This window comes from Trematomus bernacchii, unplaced genomic scaffold (assembly GCF_902827165.1).
Source record: "Trematomus bernacchii unplaced genomic scaffold, fTreBer1.1, whole genome shotgun sequence".
In the NCBI taxonomy this organism is placed as follows: domain Eukaryota; kingdom Metazoa; phylum Chordata; class Actinopteri; order Perciformes; family Nototheniidae; genus Trematomus; species Trematomus bernacchii.
In genome coordinates this window covers 1319196-1341044 of record NW_022988098.1, presented here as the reverse complement: position 1 = coordinate 1341044, position 21849 = coordinate 1319196, and the positions used below count along the sequence as shown (strand labels likewise).

Genomic DNA, 21849 nt, shown 5'->3' with positions numbered 1-21849 from the left:
AACACAACCTCTCCTCCTGCTTCCCTCAGTGCGACAAGTCATGTGGAGGTGGGATAAAGACAAGACAGGTGGTTTGTCAGCGTCCAAACGGCGAGCGTTTCAACGATCTGAGCTGCGAGATCCATGACAAGCCACCAGATCGTGAGCAGTGCAATACTCAGCCGTGCCCGTCTAGCCCCCACTGGAGCCCAGACCCATGGAGCTCGGTACGCCCGTAAAAAATACTCTATTCCTTGTTTTTCAACCTCACATTGTTTTCCCAATACCTTTTAGTCTTACTCTTTCACAACCAGTCTTAAATGGGCTCTGACTTTTGGTGCTTTTGCACTGGAGAAATGACATTCCCACTTCTCTTCTACTTTTAACCTCCTCCACTTCCTGCTCCCTCTCTGGTGCCTGAGAATGGTCAACGTTTCCTCAAGACATTCGGAAAGTAAATATCTGTTGTGCTTTAACAGCAAAGATATGCTCTCTTGCAATGTGCCAAAAAGTCCTTTTCAAAAATACTTCAGTGACAGCTGTGACCACAAGAACATTTTTGTCAGTCCTAGTTACCATAAAACTGTTGTTGAGCCTTGTGTTAGTATTTGAACAAATTCAGGATCACTTTGTATCACAATCAAAGTTAGTTTTGTAAAATATTGTTTCTTAAGATAATTTATTGAGATATTTTTTTTCCTTTTTATCTTTTGTATATAGCATTAACTTTTTAAAGTGGTTTATTTTGTGTCTTAGCTTTTTGTATTCGCACATTTAGCCAATCTTTGTTCATATGCAAATACTGATGAATGTTTTTGTATATCAGGAATATACAGTATGATGCCTTCTTCTTTTATTATCCAAAGAATGGCCCATAATTTCCATTATACGGTGCTACACAATGTAATCAATGTTCTGTTATGAACTTTAAAAGCACCAACTTACATAGGACTGTATTTGGGCTGTGTACTATATATACATATGTGTAGTATATACATCTTTGAAATGGCTATTGTATCAAGAATTCAATCTGTCTCAAGGCACATGTGTTTTTTTAGAGAAGTTACTAATCTTATTTAGACACTTTATTTTACAGTTTATGTATTCACCCTCTGCTATGAAACAAACAGTGGTGTTGCCCCAAAAATGACACGACGCATGAATATGTTGACTCAAAAGTCCCTGAAACGTCCAGTAACAGTAGTAAACACCAGCACCAGCAGCTGAACTAGCACTGTAAAATAAAATGTCTCACTGGGTTTGTGGTAATTAGTACTAATAGCCATTGTATTCCAGTTTGGCAGAGGGTTTTGACCCAGATTTCCTTAGTGTGACCAAAACAATAGGTTTAAAGCTCTCTGCTCCAAAGATGCTTGACATGAGTGTATTTATATTGTGTTAGTTATTGTTTTCTTTGTACAGTAAGAACTTGGAGTTGCTAAATATGCTATGCTCAACAATACCTCATTTGGAACACAACACAACTCAACTAGCCATTAAACAATGATAACCTACACTGCAGCGGTGCTTTGGCCAAACAAGGGAGACATGAGATATAAATATCAAAAATGAACCATCGCATTTTTGGTGTTTATGGCACATTGCTTTTTGATACTGCCTTTCCTGTACCTTTTTATCTTTCCATGAGCAGTTAGTGGATTGATCAGATTGATCAGTTTAATGCAAAGTGTATTACAGATATAATGAAATAATGTTCGAGAATTGGCTGTTAAAATGTTTTACTTTGAACACGTGATGCCTGTGACCACAGGGGAAGTTACTAGTGTTTTGTATCCAGAGCTCTCACTCTGAGCCAACCTAATGTGTCTACCTCAGCCTCTGTTATGATTGCCCCCCTGCCGTATCTTTCTCTCCCTTGCACTGGAGGGATTCTGGCTGGCTAAGATTAAGCTTGAGTTGTTGCGGCTACCCAGTGCAGTTGATGGTCCTAAACACAGATCCAGGGTGTGTGTTAACTCCCACCTTTTAATACTCACCATCCTGTTGAGGACAGTCAAAACTGATCTAGAATCTGTGGTTAGGAGCAACTTTTGCCTGCAGCCCTCCCAGTTGACTCCTCCTGGTCATAAATGTCTGTACTGACATCACACCTTATTTTAAGGGCCTGTTAACACAGCAGTGAGAACATTTTTTACCATACATCATTTACTAATGAGAGGTATTGCTTGTGACGAGCAATACCAATACTATAGTGATTCCAAGGCAGCGTTAAATCAGAGGACACAGTATTAACAAAGCACATCCTGTCATTCTTCTTTCATTTCATTTTTCATTCAGACCAGTTTGACCCCTTGAGGTCAACCTAACACCGTATCAACAGGCTCTTGAAATAAGCATAATGTATGTCTCTTATTCACAAATGGCAGTATTAGTTTGTGTTTCAAGAAGATTTCTGTATATTTATGTAATTACTTGTATTTATTGTTACTTCATTATAATGTTATGTCAATATTTAATTTTTTATGGATTTGTTGGATTTCTGTTCATTTCCAGAAAAGGTTACGATTAAAGTGAAGTAGAGGTACTATCAAAGGCTTTCTCCATTCTTCTTTCTTTCATTCTTTAACACTCTAGATCGCGGCATACAGGGCAATTACTCTGAATTCACAGTTTTTTGTACTATCGGTTTACCATTAGAGAACGTACCGATGCTTGCACGCACATATGAGATGTGAAATTAGGGGCTAACAATCTGGGCATTAATAAATCATTTATACTACAGTTATTTATTTGACTAATGGGTACCTATTTACATTTTTGGGTGAACAACATACCTACTGAGCAAGAAAAAGTATGGGGTAAGGATTTCTGTAGCACTTAATAAATCTACTCCACAAAATAAATGTCAAAGTCGGTGGAAGTGTGGAATGCTGGACGCTTTCACTCTCAACGACAGCCATCTTTGCTACGTAACAGAAGTTACACTACTAGCCGCGCTGGGGCTTTCTCTGGTCAACACAGTAGCTTGTACTACTTGCTACTGTAGCTCGTAGAACTAGCTAGCTAGCCGACAGCATTGCGAGTCACTTTCGGTAAGGGCACAGCAGCCCTGTGCAATTGAAAACAACACTACATGGTCAAAGTTAACACACTGCTCACAGTGTACGACATGGAAGTGTGCTAACAAGAGTATCCCATTGAGACACAGCGTTAGTGTGTGGCACTCAAGGATGGTCAGGCTAATGTACGCTGTAATATTACTAAAGCTAAAATACCTACAGTTTACATTGTACTTTTATAAGTTCCCAGATTTCTGGCCCCTTATTTCTCTTCATATGTGTTTAACTTGTACCTGTGTGTATGTATTGAAATGTATGTACAGTACTGGTACACAGTTAGTTCAATATTTAAGCTGTGAATTTGGAAGAATTAGTGGAGCAAAAATATGAATCAATGCCAACATTTTTGTCACATTCAGTAAACAGGTCTCTCTGCTAGATAAAAATAACCTGCAAACTCTGGCACAGAGTTTTTACAAAAAAGTGAAAACTGCAAGTACTATAAGTACTAACCCTTAACAACATTCATCATGCCAATAACCTCGCTCTTGCAACATTGTAGTTCTGTTTCTGAGCCCTATAATGAAGTATTTAACTCAAGATTACCAGCTCCTGCTTCATGGTAATTACAGTGTGTTTGTGGATAAGGAAGTGTCCTATATTATTTGGGGTTTTACCTTTTGACTTTGACTAAAAGATTTCAAAAGAGAGGCCTGGCAAAAAGCTTATTAGGCAGTCCTCCCCTGCCAGTCTTTTCAACAGGGGTGTTTTTCCTGAATGAAAATGCACAAATCACTGAGCAATATCCTTGTTATTTTAAGTGGTCAGGGCCTCTGCTGACCTCTTGAAAGCCATCATGCTTTTAGCGTCTGTGTCAGGAGTTCAAAGCTCTTTCTATAAGGTGAATCTTTGTCCTGTGAGACAATGCCTCCCATTTCATTTACTGTGTTTATTTAATTCTTAATGCTGACCCCCGGCTTATTCTGGGACGCCTGGTGACGCGTGCTCCGCTGTGAAGTTGACCCTTTCTGTCGGGCTGCTCGTCTATGGTCTAATGCAACTTGATGACGGTGTACCAATATGGGGGCCAGTGAGAGTGACTCAAACGAGGAGGGGGGGCTGTCAACAAGACAATGCAGTGGTGTATTGGTGGGTCAAGGGTCACGTTTGATCTGGGGAGGGGCCCCTTCCCGGTTCATCCCATCAGCACAGACATAGTTCTGGGAAACTGCTGTGATCCCGGGATGAAAAAACCCAACAAAACAAGAGTTGAATAGGATTCCCAAACGCTGTGCTGACATTGAATAGTGGTTTATTTAGGGGGGGGGGGCGGGGGTCATTTTACAAGGTGCTTACCAATGCTTTGCCGCTTTATACCTTAATTTAAATGTTGTATCTGCAATTCCATGGATTGAAGAATGACCGATCAAACTAGTGATTGACACTGTTGAAATGAAATGTAGCGCTATGGTTAATGACTTGTGTACAGAACGAGAAAGGGATCAAACTTCCATCCTTGTGATGAGTAGAGGACCTGCTCTACCTCCTGCTAATAAAAAGTCCACAAATAAAGTTGTTTATATAGTTTATTGCAGGTAGGAAATGTTGAGTTGGGCAAAGTTAATGAACCCTGTGTGTAGGAGTGCATCTCCAACATGGTGTTTTATTTGACTCATTTGTAGTGGTTCTCAAGGTTTTCTGCTCCATCTTAGCACATTAGAACAGCAGGAAAGCCCTTGTAAAAAAAAAAGTATACAAACCTTTAAAAGAAATACCTGACGTGAACAAAAACACAGCCTGGTCAAGTCTTACATTTAGTGACGTTTTCTGAAATGCACCTGTGATTTGCCATTTACTTTATTTCATCCGAACCAAACGTGTTTCCTTATATGTCAGACATCAAAAATACAATCTTTCAGTGGGGATACATATTAGGAGGACTATAAGTGACTTATTACATCAACCGGGAAGTCTTCTAGTCATGTGTGCTACAATTCATAATGAGAGTGCTGTTTTAAAGATATAAAGGCAACACAGTCAGTGTAATATTTTATTAAAACTGATTCACAACAATACCCGAGTAAAATTCACACCGGTAATATGACGAATTTCTCATTGTGAGCTGAATCATACATTTGTATTAACTGACAGCACTTACAAATGTGTAATTCTTATAAATGTAGTGCGTTACAAATGAAATTCCAAGCATTTTATTAGCCCCTCCTTTAGTGTGCCTTGCCCGCCGCGAATGAGGTCAGAGGTCACAGCATTTTCCTGTCTATTACAGTCTGTCACTGGTCAGGACAGCAACCACACGCTGGGTCGCATACTCGTTTAACTCTGAGACTGTCGCTTCCCATCCATCCCCTCATGCAAAGCCCCCTTTGATCGAGCACAGGCCAGCTCCTCCACTCCCTCCTGTAACATTGGTGTGTGTGTGTGTGTGTCTGCCTGTCACACCGTGTTAGACTCTCAGTAACTCGGTGAACCCGGATATGAAACAAACTGCTACCGGGTTGATCGGGCACGCTTTGCCATTGGACTAGCTACCCACGTGGATCTGGGTGTCATATCACTCCTTTTTTTCAGTCTAAAAATCATCCACAAATTGATCGTGTTCAATAAATGCATGTTTTTTAATCAAAGCTGTGCAATAATCTCCTTTTTTTTCATTCTTATTCAGACTTATGAAACCCAATCATGCTTTTTAACATCTGAATTTATTTTTTAAAGTTGCACTTTGAACACCAAACGTACCTTTTGACTTCAATTTCACTTGTTCTTTCTTTTGACCTGTTGCAGTGCTCCTCCTCCTGTGGAAGAGGGTTCAAGTCCCGGAAGGTGGTCTGTGTGACCGGGTCAGGACGCCCCGTTTCAGAAGAGAGCTGCCAGCATCTGTCCCCCAAACCCAGCAAGCAGAGGCGCTGCAAAGGTGGTCAATGCTTCAAGTGGAAGACAGGCAACTGGGGAGAGGTAGGACTCTTTGACCCTGCTAGAAAACACTCCTCTAGCACTCGTGTTCTCACGCTGCCAGGCCAGTAAGCTCTCTCTCTTTTCTCTTTAATGCTTACCAGCTTGCTGGAAAGTATATGTGTGTAAACATCTGCAGCTAGACCCGACTGTGTTTATGCACCATGCCAGACCACTAACTAAGCTTTTACACATCACACAGTGGTTTGCAGCACAGACCCGGGGTGCCTGCTAATAGGGTTTTTAAAGATAGTGTATACTGGGGCAGCAACTTTACAGTACAGAGGGTACGACAGCAGGATGGATGTGCACCCCTCTGTAGGTCCATCTAGTGTTGTTCTACCCCTCTCATCTCGACATGTTCTTTTCTATTTAATCCTTCTCTCAATGTTGCTCTTTCCCCCACAGATCCCTTTCTTTCAAGCCTTCTTTCTCTCTTTCACTTTTCTTTCCCTCTCTATCTTCTGCCTCCCCAATGGGAACCACATGCGTCTTTTCTTTGAATGCCCTACTAAACATGCCAGACACACTCACGACGTGCACCTGGGCTGCTGCAGAGCATTTTTCTTCCTCTCCCTTAACTCTCCATGTCTCTTTTTTCTCTCCGTCCTTCCCTCCTGTCATTTTTTTGCTGAATTCACCCCACTAGCCAAGAGTCCGAGCACAGAGCCACATCTGTGCTCCACATGTCAAAGAGGATGTGAGTTTGCTCTGAAACAGCTGTGGAGCAGGACTCATGCCAGGAGAAAATGATACTCCACACGAGGCTCTGTTGAAATCAGACGCTTACATACTATTCATACTAAGTATGATGTAAATTTGAGTAGATAGTCCACAACTGCATACTCTGTAGATTTTGAGTATGCAAGAAATGCCCAGGTTTAAACTAGATAAGAAAGGATTTATGGGGCGTGAGCCTACTTACTCAAATGACCCAAAATGCATTGCGCCTGTTTAAACTTTGAGGCAGATTGTTTGGCACCATCCAGCAACAGTGTGTGTGCTTACAAATGTGGAAAACACAGGAACTCGCACATTTCATTTTGTGTAGAAACATCTTCAACATGTTTGATATTTTTTAAATATTAATAAAATAATACTGGAAAATGTAGAATAAAGTAGATTTACATTTGTGATAAACATTTTTGTTTGATGGTAGCTTGGACTATTAAGGTTGTGATGGATACAGTCAGAGACGACATGTTGCTTGAGTTTATAACAGTGTGCACAGTCTGCTGGAATGGCATACTTAATAGTCATTTTAGCATGCAATACGCAGTACACAATAATAAGTATGCAGTATGTCAATATGCAATATCGAACACACTCCCAGTCAAGTATGTTTACCCATGATGCAGCAGGCTGCCCAGATGTTTCAACTCCTGAAGTTAAACTGTATCACAAATGACTAAACTTGTAAGTATAAGATAATAAGTTAAGATATACTATGTCTGTATTCTTAAAGATTCATGTAGAAACTCTGGAACCTCAGCTTGAATCATCTGCACGTGTTTTTTGCTTCCTTCACCCCTAAAGGAATACTTTACCCGCAAAATAATATTTTGTATTCACCCTGTGTTACTTTGAATTCTGGAATGAAACTTTGCTTTCTCGCATGACTCCATGGTGAACAAAGAATTCAAAGACGAAAGGAAATTCATGATCAATTAAAGAAATCTGGGCCGTGTTTCACAAGAGCAGAATTTGAAATCAAAAACATATTCCCAAACATTTATTTCACTGAAGCTCCGGACAAGGCAAGTGCAAGTGTGAGACTGTTCATGCAGAAGTGTATTAAATATTGAGGTTTGAGTGAAAATGCGTAAGTTATGAGCAGCATAATTGAGATATGAATTATACATTGTGCAAGAGTTTTAAACTGATGTTTTGAGAAAGCATTGATTTTCATTAATCATGGAAGCATGCGAGTTTGAGTTTCCTCAAAAATTCATAGTTACACAGGGGGAGTAAATGATATACAAATCATCAAGATTTTTAACCTGCACAAATCTGAGTTATGATGCTAGTCTCAGTCTCTCAATGACTCAAACACTCATGTCATATCCTCTGTGACATTTTCCTCCAAAAAAACCTTCACTTTAATTGTATAAATTAATATTGAAGTGGAGTATTGCATAAGCATGACAGTACAATGCAGGTACACAAGATAATTACTGTTAAAAATCCCCTACAAATCTGATCTACGCATTGCTCACATCATGTGATTGGGTTAATGCATGAACATAATTATTATAAAACAAAACAGTTTTTTGACATTTGTTATGTTATGTAAAACTGTGTCTTGTATTAAAGCAGAAAACAAAACATACTTTAATTAAAAACATGGTTTCACAAAACCTTCTGCTTTCAAGGCGCCAACTTGAATTTCTTCCCATTTCTGTAAGAAAACATAAGTTAAGTTAATATAAACCATATCACTTACAAATAAACATGAAGGTGTTGTTGCAGTTATTTAATCTTTGCAAACTTTCTTAAAAATAATACACCATGCCTTTATGAACTCAATTTATATTGTTGGAATGCCAAGGTCTCATAGTTAATAATTACAGACAAATATTCATTTAAATCTATAACAGCTGACACAAAAGACAGAATGTCTGAATAACTTTAGGAACAAATAAAGGGACACAAAATAACAGTAGAGGGACAATACAGCAGATTAAATATTAAGTATGACGTATATTTCGTTAAATACATGCTATATTAATCTTCAAACAAGTAGAACACCATAGATCGATACAAATGGGATATAGGCCACCATTAGACAATTAAACTCACGTGGTTCATTGCTTATCGCGAGAGTCGCACAACTATATAAGTTGACTATTTGACATGCAGTAAAACAAAAAAGTTCAACTCAATGAAAAAAAGATTTTGAAACGACTTATCTGTCCTGCTTCCAGTGTTCCGCAACGTGTGGGGACGGCGTCCAGCGGCGCGAGGTGTTCTGCCGGGGCGGAGACCGGCGCAGCCCGCACGAGAGCGGCTGCTCCCAGCGGTCCAGACCGGCGTCCAGCCAGAGCTGCCGGGGGGCAGATTGCCCCTCCCGGTACCGGTGGAGAGAAGGAGAGTGGCAGACGGTAAGCTGCATGGCGACCTGTGAGCTGAAACAAGCAGCTTTTAGTCTCCACAGGGCGAGGATGAATGAACTCTGTCTTATCTGAAGTGTGAGTGGCTGCTTCAGGCGGAGGCAGTGCAGTCGGTGAGGGGAGGAGAGGAGGAGGAGGGGAGCTGCTGCTGCTGCTGCTGCTGCTGCATGGCCCTCATGAAAATCAGATGATCCTTTTTTTTTTAAACACACGCAAAGCCTCGTTGGATTTCCGATCTTAGTCTTGATTGGCCAATTCGCTTTTTCTCCAGGAGTACTTTTTCCATAGACTGTATTCCACCACTAATTAAAGTTAATGAACACCTGTGAGGCATTAATGGTAGTTATCTAAACGTTAACAAGCCTTCTACAATAAAAGTTGAGTTAAAGGCCCCTGAAATAACTTTTTATAATAATTATTCTATAAAAATCAGACCTAAAGTGATTTAGTTTTCTGAGATGAATGCCAGAATTCTGACAAGATCCTGTTTCAGTCATACAACTTAAAACACATCAATGATTGAGCCAAGGGAACGAGAAATGTTAAACTGCCTAATATCTCGGTTTTAGGACTCATTCATGCATCATTGTTTTGCCTATTTAATCGCACCTCTAAACAGTATAGCAGCTTTGTTGAGTTTTTGTTCTTTAAATTATTTTATTTTATTTATTTTTCTCGTCCCAAATTTTTGTTAGCTGATTCAGTCAATTATATATTTTTTATATTAAGAATTTGATATAAGACCACCTGCACAGGCACTTACAAGTAAACATAAAATAATTAAGAATCTCTATTATTGATCCTTTATTTGTATTCATACTCACGTATTAATTTACACTGTTATCTATCTTTTATCTGCTCTAAAGCCAGAACATGCAAAGTTGGCAGTCATACCCAGGCTTTATTTAATGGGTACATTCCTGCTGAGCAACATCCAGTAATTTTCTATTGGCTGGAGGCTACAGACCCTTGTTGAGAGTTGGGGTTATTAGAAGAGGCAGCTGCAGCAGGAGTTTCTTCTTCCCCGTGTTCAAGTGATGTTGAATCTGGGTCATTGAGCAGCATGAAATGTCTCCTCTCAAAGGAGAGTCTAATTATTCTGGAGAAGTGTTTGGAGCTCTCTGCCTGCAGTGTAAAGCTGGAGGTAATTACATGGGTTCACCTGCTATGGGTTAACATGCCTGCAGTGTGTGTTTTATACAATATACACTGTGGACTCAATCTACAGTACACAAATCAGAGATGATTGGGAACTCCAACATTTTTACTTCTTCTATTCTAACCTACCTAGAATTAAATATTTGGCCAAATGATTTGTCTATCGTTGATTTAACCAGCACATACTGAAACTCAGGCACTCATCATGCGATGTTAATGATTTCATAGTACAGCAGCACAGCTCAGAAAAACAGTTCCAGGTATTTAAGTTGTTTGACATTGTTGAACAAATTAAGAGTGATGAAGACCAGCTGGAGTCCGCTGCGTTTGTTACGGCACAGAGTGTTTCTGACGCAAGTGGAAGCCTCTCTGAGCCTCAACCTACGTCTTTTGCAGATTGAATGTCCTAATAATTGAGTTACTACATGGACCTGAATGTAGTAAGACAAAGGTCCAGGTGGTTCTGCAATAAGGTCAACTTCTTCAGAGAACACCACTTTCACAGCAACACCAATAAAAACGATTTAACCTGGGTAGTGACTTATGAATGATTATGTTATTATAATGCTTAGTACTCTTCTAAAGAAGCTCAAGTGTGTGGGAGAGAAACTCCCTCTGGAGGGAACTTTTAGCCTTTGCAGACCATTCACATGCACAAAAACCTATATAACACAAAAAGGAAAGGTAAATCCCCCAAAAGAATAATAGGGCCTCTTTAAAATGATGTAGTTTGCAGCCAGACATGACCAATTATAGGTAGGTTGACTTTTAAGAAATACTTCACCCTCAAAATGACATCATATGTCAGTTAATCACCCTGTCTTACCTTTAATTCATAAATGAGCTCTGTTACTAAGCGGGCGAGGGGCCGCTGCTGCCGATCTCTGCTGCTCTCTTAACATTGCATTACATTGCATCTAAGTATAGGAATGTCATATCTCTCCTAATAACACTCTTATACTTGCCATGTTTGTTAAAGGCCCTTGTCTTTCTCATCTCCACTACAGTGCAGTAAGTCGTGTGGAGCAGGTCATCGACAGCGAGCCTTGCAGTGTGTGGACCACAACCAGCAGGAGGTGCATGAGATGTACTGCGTGAACCAGATCAGACCTCCAGACATAGAGAGCTGCAGCACCCACGCCTGTGAACTGATCTGGATCACAGGGGAATGGACTGAGGTGAGAGTGTGAACTTTAAATGATGTTGTAATCTGAATAGTTATAAATCTGTTTACTCTGAACTAGCAATACTTAACTCTTTAAAAAGACAATTAATCTGAATCACCGTCTTCAAATCCAGTGTACTGTTTTTATTTCATGCCTGTGATTCATTCTCTTCTCCAGTGCTCAGCCAGCTGTGGTCAGAGCTACCGCCAGCGTCTGGTCTCCTGCAGCGAGGTGCATGCTGAGAATGACAACTATGAGTATGGCCATCAGTCTCTGTCCAACTGCCCCGGGACCCCCCCTGAGAGCTACATGCCTTGTAATCTGGAGCCATGCCAGCCGCCACAGGAGTGGAGGGTTGGAATCTGGGGACTGGTGAGCGAGGGCTTGGTTATGCTGTCCATTCACTTATCTGTGTCTTTTCAGTGTGGAACATGCATGTCTTCTCCTAAAATTAAACCTCGATACGGAAGCCCTGAGAGGCAAGTGTTATAAAAATGTTTTTGAGTCTGATACAAATACTTTTCTTGACTAACAGGTACAAAAAAAAGTTACTACTTTTCCCACCTGTTTCACACTTTCAAAAGAATATAAGGAACCTCAAAAACGTGTTATCACCTGTTTTAGAGTCATAAACAAAGGGGTGAATCAATTAAGGAAATGCTCACCAGATATTTTTCCTTGTTTTTGTCTCAGGGCTTCTTTGCCCTGTACAAAGAGAAGTATTTCCCAAGAATAAAGTGTTATCATAGATTTATTGCAACGTAATAAATGCAAGTTGAACAGGTCTCCTGTAGTTTTTTGTGATGAAATGTCAAACCTTTTTAGCTTAACTGTTAATATCAACATAACAGTATTAGATTGAAACTCACATTTTCTTTAACACTTTCCTTGAAGTTTTATATTTGCGCTTGATTATGATCGACTACAATTGTATTACATAAAACAGCCTTTAATGCACACTATTTTCTATTCCTAAGATTTCAATGATTTCTTTCCCATAAATTGCCTGAAACTAATAACATTATTGTTTCTTCTTGAACCTGTGTCATGCACAAAAATGTCCGTGCACATGAATGTTTTTAAGTCGACACTTTGAAGATAGAAACTGCTGATGTGACTCTCATCCACAAGTTTCTGTTTTCACTCTGTCCCGGTTCTCTTCCCCCCCGCAGTGCTCAGTGAGCTGTGGTGACGGAGTGATGGAGCGGACGCTGCAGTGTGTGTCAGCAGACGCTCAGGAAAGCAATAGGTGTTCTCAGGAGGCCATGCCAGAGGCCAGAAAAGCCTGCAGGAATCCAAGCTGTGAGTACTGCGAGACGATTGCTCCTCTTTTAACAAAGGTCAAGACTACCAGGGTTAGGTTCAGGCCGACTAAATGCACCCCAAATTCCAGTGTTAGGCATGGCTTGACTTGATCCAGTCATCTCAGAGACTTGGCCTTTAGTGAAATAGTTATGATCAGAGGCAAACATCAAAGATTCACTATCCAGTGTATTTACTTCCCAACGGTACGATGGGACATCAAAGAGTCAGTGGCTTTCCCTTTTCTTTGATTTGATGCAGCGATTTGTCACACTTGACTTAACCCCTGAAATGTGTGTTTGCATGCGTGCACATGTGTGTGTATAGGGCCTGAGTATCTGCCCTGTGTTAAATCTTCGCACTACTGTACTGTATACCGACTTATATCCACTTCCTTTGTGTCTCCAAGGCCATTTACCTTCTAGCTGTCAGGGCGTCCAGAGCACGAACGGCCCCCTCCCCGACAGCGAACACTTTCTCAATATTCAAGGAAAAGCACTCAAGGTAGGAATATATTGTTTATTTTGACCAACAAATGCACATGGTTGCAATGGATCCCCACATCTTTGACAGTTTGCACATTTTGGAAGAAAACATCTAGATCTTAAAGACATGTTTGTATTTTTGAAAATACACTTATTACACAATTTGAAATGTATAATTGAAGTTTTTTTTTTTAAAGGTGTATGAAGCTATTATAGGTTTTATTTATGAGGGAAGAGCAACACTTAACTTTTGGATAATTTACAATACATTTTGCTGCTGTGTTGTGACTGTGTAAAGGGCTTCTTTACAGTACAAAGTGCTTTAAATTCACCTTTACTAGCTTGAGTCTAGGCATACGTTTGGTGCTGTGGTTTTGTGTACAAGGTTTCTTAGTAATGCGATATGTTTTAGAACACAGTCAGAGGAAATGCTTTGACTGCCTTTCAAACTGACTATGGTCTACTCTTTTTCCTCAACACCATTATTGTTCCTCCTTTCCAATCTGCACTTCTTCTCAATCTCCTTTTTTCTGCCATCCTACCACCTCCATCCCCTCCTTCACCCATGGTTCCCCACTCCTCCTCCTCCCTCTGAATACCACGTCTCCTTTCCCTCCTCCGCCCTCATCTTATTCTCTTCAGGTCTACTGTGCAGGAATGCAGACAGAGACTCCACAGGAGTACATCACCTTGACAACTGGAGAAGGGGAGAATTTTTCAGAGATCTTTGGCTTCAGGTAAACAGTGAACATGATAACAATGAGAATAGCCAACATCCAACTGACTCCTGGCACAGTTTCCTGTCCCTAAATGAAGAAATTCCATGGAAGTGTAAAATGAAGGGGTGTGTGTGTGTGTGTGTGTGTGTGTGTGTGTGTGTGTGTGTGTGTGTGTGTGTGTGTGTGTGTGTGTGTGTGTGTGTGTGTGTGTGTGTGTGTGTGTGTGTGTGTGTGTGTGTGTGTGTGTGTTTCCCAGGCTCAATGACCCCACCCAGTGTCCACCCAATGACTCCAGGAGAGAGGATTGTGACTGTCGGAGAGACTACACCGCCGCCGGCTTCACCACCTTCTCCAAAGTCCGCCTGGACCTCAGCAAGATGAACCTCATCAGTGAGTGGCTAGTACACACACACACACACACACACACACACACACACACACACACACACACACACACACACACACACACACACACACACACACATATAACAGCATCCTGTGCCAGTGTTAACTCCACATTACTCCCAAATAAGAACTTCCTTTGCCATTTAATTATGTCCGTGCTCATGAGGGTTAATGGGCTCAAGATGTCTTTAGGGTTCATTTAAGCAACACACAATTACAAGGCTTGAGGGGATTAAATGGAACTGCTGTAAGTAGATGAAATTATACTGATATTGCCATTAAACTGACCCTAAAACTAAGGCTGGATTTAGACTAACACAGGTCATTACTGCAGATGCAAGCTGCCATTATAAAAGCTCATCGGAGTTCCTGTAGCACACACACAAAATGCCAATTCTGAAGAATATCTGTCACGACACATTTGATTGACTTGTTTGTCTTTTCTGTTGCTCAGCTACAGATTGGCAGTTTGCTGTCACCCGGGAAGGCAAGAACATTCCCTTTGCTACAGCTGGAGACTGCTACAGCGCAGCACGCTGTCCACAGGTGAGAACAACAGCAGCTGGTAGTTATATGACAGGAGGCGAAATGATTTGTCATCACCAACTAAAGACTTGTCATAGCAGGAAAAAAACAAGTTAAACTAATAACATTAATGATGGCTCCGCTGTTTATCGAGTTTTAGTAAGCTATTCCAGTGAACAGACATACTGAGTGTAAGGCTGAACTGAATAGATCACAGCTTTGGAGCTTCATTTAAAACTTTTGAGCATTCTCTATCAACATTTTTCTATATCTACTCATTCGGTTTATTTCTGCATATTTTAAGATAAGGCTACACAATTATGAAAAGTATTTATACTTTTTGCAGAGTGAGGTTCCAGTTGTGGCTTCTTGGAAGTATGTCCAACAATGTGATCCTGACATTTCCTATAACTTCCCTGTCCATAAGAAAGTGTATTACGGCCCGTCCACACAGCGGCTTTGGAAAAAGCTTGCCGGCGGGCGTGTCTGAAGCTTGACCAACAACCAATCACATGAATCTCCCGCCCCTGACACACAAGCAGCGGTTTGATTGGCTAGAGCTTGTACTGGCATATGATTCGATTGGCTGACGCTTCCACCGAAAGCTTCAGAAGCTTCAAAAGTTGAACATTGCTCAACTTTTGCAGCCTGAAACGCCAGGAAAGCTCCGCTCTGCTTCCCACAATGCAGTTCGGCGAAAAGTGACATCACCCCATTCAAAGTGAATGGGCAGAAGCGTTGGAAGAAGCTTCCAAAGCCGCTGTGTTTTTTTTCTCCAAAAATGTATAAAATCTTATTATGATACAATATTCTGCTCCAATCGATGTCTTATTGGCGTTAAGCCCTTCAAAGGACAACATTTCCACTGCACTCCAAAATCTTGCAAGAAAATATGAGGCAAGCACCTTAGCGGGTGTTTAAGCACCAAGCTAACAAAAATGATGAGAAATATTCATTAGAGAAAGTTGATTTGAATATAAAACAAAGTCTGCTGTACTAAAAGGCATTGAGTACAGCTAAATGGCATGCAGTTGTGTTACTGATACACTTGTGCTTCTTCTGCCGCAGTATGACATGTAAAAATGCCTGCCATTAAAAAAGTAAACATCCTTTTACAACCAGTTAATGCCTCTAGTTTTGGATGTGTTCCAGGAAAATGTCCCAAAACATTACCAGTTGCCTCACTCTAATTCATCATTACTTATAATTACGTTCTCATGTTTTTTTCATACATTTCTCCGGGATATCTAATCCTTCTCTCTCTCTCTCTTCTGTCAGGGGCGCTTCAGGATCAACCTCTCAGGAACAGGTTTCAGGGTGGCAAAGGAAACCTCATGGATCTCCCAGGGCAACTATGCAGTGACTGATATACGAAAATCACAGGTATTGGCATTATGATGCATATGTACACTGTCTATGGGAAAAACTCCCAAAATGACAGCAATCTTCAATCAAAACTGAGCCATCTGAAAGATTCAGAGAACACCCTTTAAAAACGAGAACTCAAAATAAAACTCATTAAAATCCCTAATTAATTCACAACATTCACAGTGAGGTATTGGGCCTCTGGCTTTTTACAACAGTTTAAATGTATATTTGATTATATTCTGTAATTAGTGAGTTAGTTTTTACAATTTATTTTTGTTCTATATCCTCTAGCAACTCTTTTAGAACCCATTTTCCAACCCGCAGTATCTGTAACTCTCTCTATTTACTGCCTCATCTCGTCTACTCTGTTCTGTTACCTCTGATACTCCATCCCTCGCTCCACCATTTCTCCTCTCTGCATGTCCTCTGGGCTTCAGGGTGGGCATCGTCCCAAGTGGGTTCTGTATTCCCAGCTCGACTTCTTTCAATAAACTCGTTGAAAAAAGGACCCTTTTTGGGCAGCTGCTCTCTCAAGGGCCCTCCTCTTTTGAGATGGAGCTCAAGCCAGAGAGAGTATATTGGTAAGGTGAAAACATGAGGCAATTCTGATGCCAAAAAGTGTTCACATTCTTATACCCTCAGCCAGCCGGCCTGCTGTGGGCTCTCCAGGCAGATTTAAACAAAGCCAGGTTGTGACAGTGGGACTGGGAGAGCACTCCAGAGGAGATCAGACAAACCACTCGCTGCACGCTGTGGCTTTCATGTCGTGGGATAGTGCTTTTGGCACGATCATCTAATGCAGGGATGGGCAAATGGCGCCCATCCTAAAAAAAAATCCTCTTTTTGCGGCCCTCATATTAATTTATAAACAATAGGCGCGTTCACACCGGAGTACTTTTCACCGTACTTTTCGCGTTTAGAAAAAAAGGAAAGTACTTGTAGTACTGATACCGTCCACTAGACTCCTAGTTACGTCGCGAGCTGCGTACATGATTTCGTTCGGCAGCCAAATACCGTGAAATAATCTGTGACGCGTTTGTGTGTATTGTGTTTGTTTCCCGGGGAAACACTCACAAGAAACACCGGCTGTTGTTATGCCTGCTGTGACGTTAAGTTACCGCTTGTAATTATGCCTTTACAAGCTTAAAAGTTGTATTTATCATCTGAATTTGGCAAAACAAGTTTAATATTCTAAAAACCAAGACTTTGTTTATTTGAAATCAGATGAAAACAAACTGTCACGGACCCTGCCGTGTTATCTATGATTACTATACGCCTTACATTCATAATTTCATCGGGAGGGAGGGGGAGCGGCGCTGAGGAACAGCAGAGTGCGGGTTGACAGGTGTCTGTGTTGACATTCCCCTTATTGTAAGTCAGCAGAGACAGGCTACAAGTGTTTTAGCTAGGTTCAAGTTAGACAACTAATGTCTGGGTTAGTGTTCATGACTTCATGTTCATGTCATCTTAATGGTTAATCTCAATGCACACACATTTTCCGTGCTTTCCAATAGTTTAAAATAGTTTTATTCCACTGTTAAATAACCTGTTCAATACAAACATGCCACTTGTAAAAATTAAATAACATTTCTGTGAACTGATATTTGTTTAGTGAGCTTATTAGAGGATGTTCCCTGAAAGATTGTAAAATGTCAATGAAGATGCAATTTGTGTGTGTGTGTGTGTGTGTGTGTGTGTTCCAAGTGAATCTGCGGCCCCCTGGTGGCCAGTACATACATTATGTGGCCCCCACCACCATCCAAGTTGCCCATCCCTGATCTAATGCAATGTTTGGACAAAATATCCATTATGCTGTACGTGATTACCTAGTTTATACACAGTGCCTACATACAACGTGCCTGGTGGGCCTCAGTGTTTGTGTGCATTTATGAAGGAAATTCAAATTTAAGAGGCCAAAAACAATGCTACCTATTAAGGTGATGTTTTCTATCTTTACCCACTTCTTAAACATCCTCTGTTTTACACCTAAAGATCAGTGACAGGGGAAAATGCTTCAACGTGATCCTGGAGACATTTCCCTTATGGTTCTATGCTATGTTCTATATATTTAGTATTTGTTTTGTTCTCATAATCAGCATCTGTATTACAGCAGAATCACACAATCCTGATGTTATTCCCCATGTGTCCACAGGATGGCAGCAGCGTGTCAGGAATGTGTGGAGGCTACTGCGGTAAATGTACACCGTCCTCTGGCTCCAGCCTGCCTGTAACAGTGGAGTAGATCTACTGTAATACCATCAAACACATGAGGTAGGTATTTTAATTATACTTTTTAAATATAAAAGGCACAATCTGTAATCCAAAAAAAGGAGGGACTTAAAATCTATCACCAAAATTAAAAACACGTTACGCAACTTGCTGTAACTCACATTTGACGTAGTATTTATGTTTTTAATGTTTTAATGATCATATCGGTTGCCTGAGAACCATAATACTTGGAATAAACCAGGCTTATGTTTTTAGCCATCAACATTATTGAATACACCTGTAACTTATATGGTTAATAACGAATGGTTGTGTGTTTAACTCCAGGGTTGAAGTATTTCCTTGGGTTTTTGATCAGTAACTGATTTAGCGTTAATGTTGTTTGCATGTCTTTTTTAGCATCTGTTTCCTCCATTTGGCCGTCCATCTTCAGGTTCTTATTGTGTCGAGACTTCCCTCCTCTTTGGTGCTACAGCCATTCAGAGTCCAAACCCGCCCTGACCTCTTTTTCTCCAGTATGTATAGTGTAAATGAACTTGGTGTAAGTACTGTACATAGCAGGATACAAATGTCTTATTTATTGTACTCTCAATTTATTTTTGTACTGTAATATGATTGAACCGTCCTTAGTAAATACCACACAGTTGCCATTTATCAGTTTTTCGCCAGAATGTGCCTTCCAATTTGGATATTTGCCAATTGGACTTTTTAGTACGAGTAGTTATTTAAACCAGACTTCATCTGGTACAGCCATGTACTCCTTTTTTAATTAGGTTCTGTAACGTTATTGTTGTGATGGTCACCAGACCTGTTCATATCCATTGAGGTGTCTCCAGTGGGTCGTTTTTCACTACTTCAGGCCAGATTGGTGTATACTATAACCATAGTTATGTTGTACACTGTGTGCAATGGGGCAGTTCTTGTAGAGGAATCGAGGAAGTTAATTTTCATAGTCTGATGTTAACCGTATGTTCAGCAATCCTTCCAGGTGTAAATTGTGGGCAACTGTTGCTAAAATCGTCCAGCTACTTCCACTACTCTACTCTGTGGCAGCGTACAACATTCAGTGTCTTGCTAACTGAGCACTCTTCTTATCCCTGTACTCAGGTTTTGTTTCTGTAGTCTAGTATATTAAAAAGTGGGTATATGGTGGTCCGGCTGCCCCATCTGTATCTCTCCAGCTGTTAACTGCAGCTGGACGGAAAGAGAAAAGTGCAATAAATAATAACACACTGCAGGAAAAGGCCAGGTGTTGCTGTCATGAAAAACACACCTGCATCCGGAAAAAACACGTATTAAAACCGGAATTTTAGTTTTAATGAATGCGGGGGGAAGAGTTCAATTGAGTTATTTTTTCTGCTTGGTGTTGCCAGTGCTATATTCACTTTTATTCAGCGCTGTGTCTGACATTTTTGTAGTTTCTTTTAGCGATGTGGCGTGCTATCCGTCTGGCAAACCAGAACCGTCCCAAACACAACTAAATTATAAGATACAAGAATATACAAGAAAATACAAGCAGAGGGTTTTTGGAGACGCAAACCACTTGGTTTTCTGAGGAAAATTCTACTCATTGTGCCTTTTTAAATTGAGGATGTAGGATGGAACAGTTTTCTGCTCATTAATGGCATAGTGTGTATTCTATTTTTCAGTAGGATAGAATGAATGAACCTTCCTGCTATCCAAACATTAGCATCAGTATCATTCTGATTATGTCTTGATTCAGATTCATTCAGTTGTAAACTATCACAGCTGCAACCTCTTGGCAGTGGGAGGACAGCAGGAGTCGTTGAAGGATATAATAATAACGTATGTTTCTCGAATGAAGTGTGTGTATGTCGAGAAAGGGTTGGGATTTACAGGCGAGAGCTAGGGAGTAAGAGAGATGTTTACCAGTACACAAACACACTGTACGCACACAAACACATTACTGGATCATAAGGAGAAGGTTGTAGGTTACAAGATCTGTAGAGATTCTGCTGCCAGACATCAGAGAGAACCACATTCCTCTGTGTTGGTGCATATCTCTCAGGTATAGCGTGCAGTGACCGGGGAGAGCCATTAGCCTTTAGCTTCCACAGAGCAGACAGGTTATCTTATCAGGAGAGTTTCCAGTAGATACTCCAGAGGTATAATGCACTGGTCGGCCCTGGAGACACCTCAGAAACAGCTGAGCCCGCAGGCCCCGCAGCGAAACCTCTGTCCAGATGCTGCCTGTAAACCATTGCCTTCCATACCTCACATTCTTCCCTCCGTCTTTGTTTTTAAGAGTCTGTTTAAACTGTACATACTGATATGCGACTGAGCATTCTCACGTGTTGTTTATCTGACAATATCAGGGTACTTTTTCTGTATATAAATGTTTTTTCGTATCTCTTTAACCAGGTTTATGCAGTTTTGTGAGCTGATTTTATAAATGTTAGCTGAACAATTAAAGGACACAGAAAGAATTTAGACAGTCGAGAAGATACAATGAACATAAATTAGTCGCTAAGTCTTTTTATATGGAAGCCCTGAGAGGCAAGTTACCTTATCATCACATATGGGTGAGGGTGGATTAAGAACATTTAGCATGATGACCTTTGAAGAACCTTTTTTTGTACCTGTTTAAGGTGCTAAAAATCATTTAGATCAGGCTTAGAAAATTGATTAACAGATTTCTCAGGGCTTCCTTACTTCACTGTCTATGGTAGATATTTTAGACATACTTGTGTACAACTGATCAAGAAGCCATAATTGCTTTCACAAGCTTTTTTGGTGCTATTTCAGTGCCTTACTGTACATGTACGTGAAAATGTGAACACTTCAGCAAAAGGGAATTTCACGGTCTAAATATGCTTCTATACAAGTCAGAATTATCTTTAAAGACACAGGGATGTAAACATGATGTGTCTTACTGACAGTTGCAACGGATAAATGCACTTCTTATGTGAATGTCAGAATTGAGTTCAGCAAATACAGTTCTCAGGTGTCAAAAATGAAGGGATTATTATGATATTTAAGTGTATTTTTATTTTATTTTACAAATGTTCCATGTAATTGAACATGTATCGAAGTGTAACAAAGTAAAAAGTGTCATATATGCTTAATTTCATATGCAAATATTTATTTTACTTTTTCTTTATGTGAATGTAAATATTTTGACCATAAATCATCATGAATTACTTTTCAGTATCACCTTAAAATGAACCGTCTGGAAACACATTTCCCGTTCTGTGAATACATTTATTTATGTGTATGCCATATCTACATAGATTGTATAAGCAGGGGTTGCTGCTGCCATATGAAAAGCATGATTTATGTATGAGGTCAGATAAGCAATGATCGGAAGGAAATAAAATGCCTAATACATGCCATGCCTGCTGTCATCATTTTAAATCCAGTCTCGGATCATTAGGTTCTTGCTTTATTGTGATTAC

At 40.3% G+C, this 21849-nt stretch overlaps 1 protein-coding gene across 1 annotated transcript in view; it reads left to right on the top strand.

The window, feature by feature from the left end:
- Positions 1–21771, top strand: part of adamts9 (ADAM metallopeptidase with thrombospondin type 1 motif, 9) — a 46435-nt gene extending 24664 nt beyond the window's left edge. The window contains exons 28-40 of the mRNA XM_034121929.1: positions 30–206; positions 5802–5972; positions 8894–9070; positions 11245–11415; positions 11581–11775; positions 12576–12705; positions 13115–13209; positions 13833–13927; positions 14166–14299; positions 14769–14860; positions 16118–16222; positions 18360–18478; positions 18833–21771. Coding sequence (XP_033977820.1) covers positions 30–206; positions 5802–5972; positions 8894–9070; positions 11245–11415; positions 11581–11775; positions 12576–12705; positions 13115–13209; positions 13833–13927; positions 14166–14299; positions 14769–14860; positions 16118–16222; positions 18360–18449 — 1632 coding nt within the window. The 3' untranslated portion in view covers positions 18450–18478; positions 18833–21771. The remainder of the gene's footprint in view (positions 1–29; positions 207–5801; positions 5973–8893; positions 9071–11244; positions 11416–11580; positions 11776–12575; positions 12706–13114; positions 13210–13832; positions 13928–14165; positions 14300–14768; positions 14861–16117; positions 16223–18359; positions 18479–18832) is intronic.
- The last annotated feature ends 78 nt before the right edge of the window (positions 21772–21849 follow it).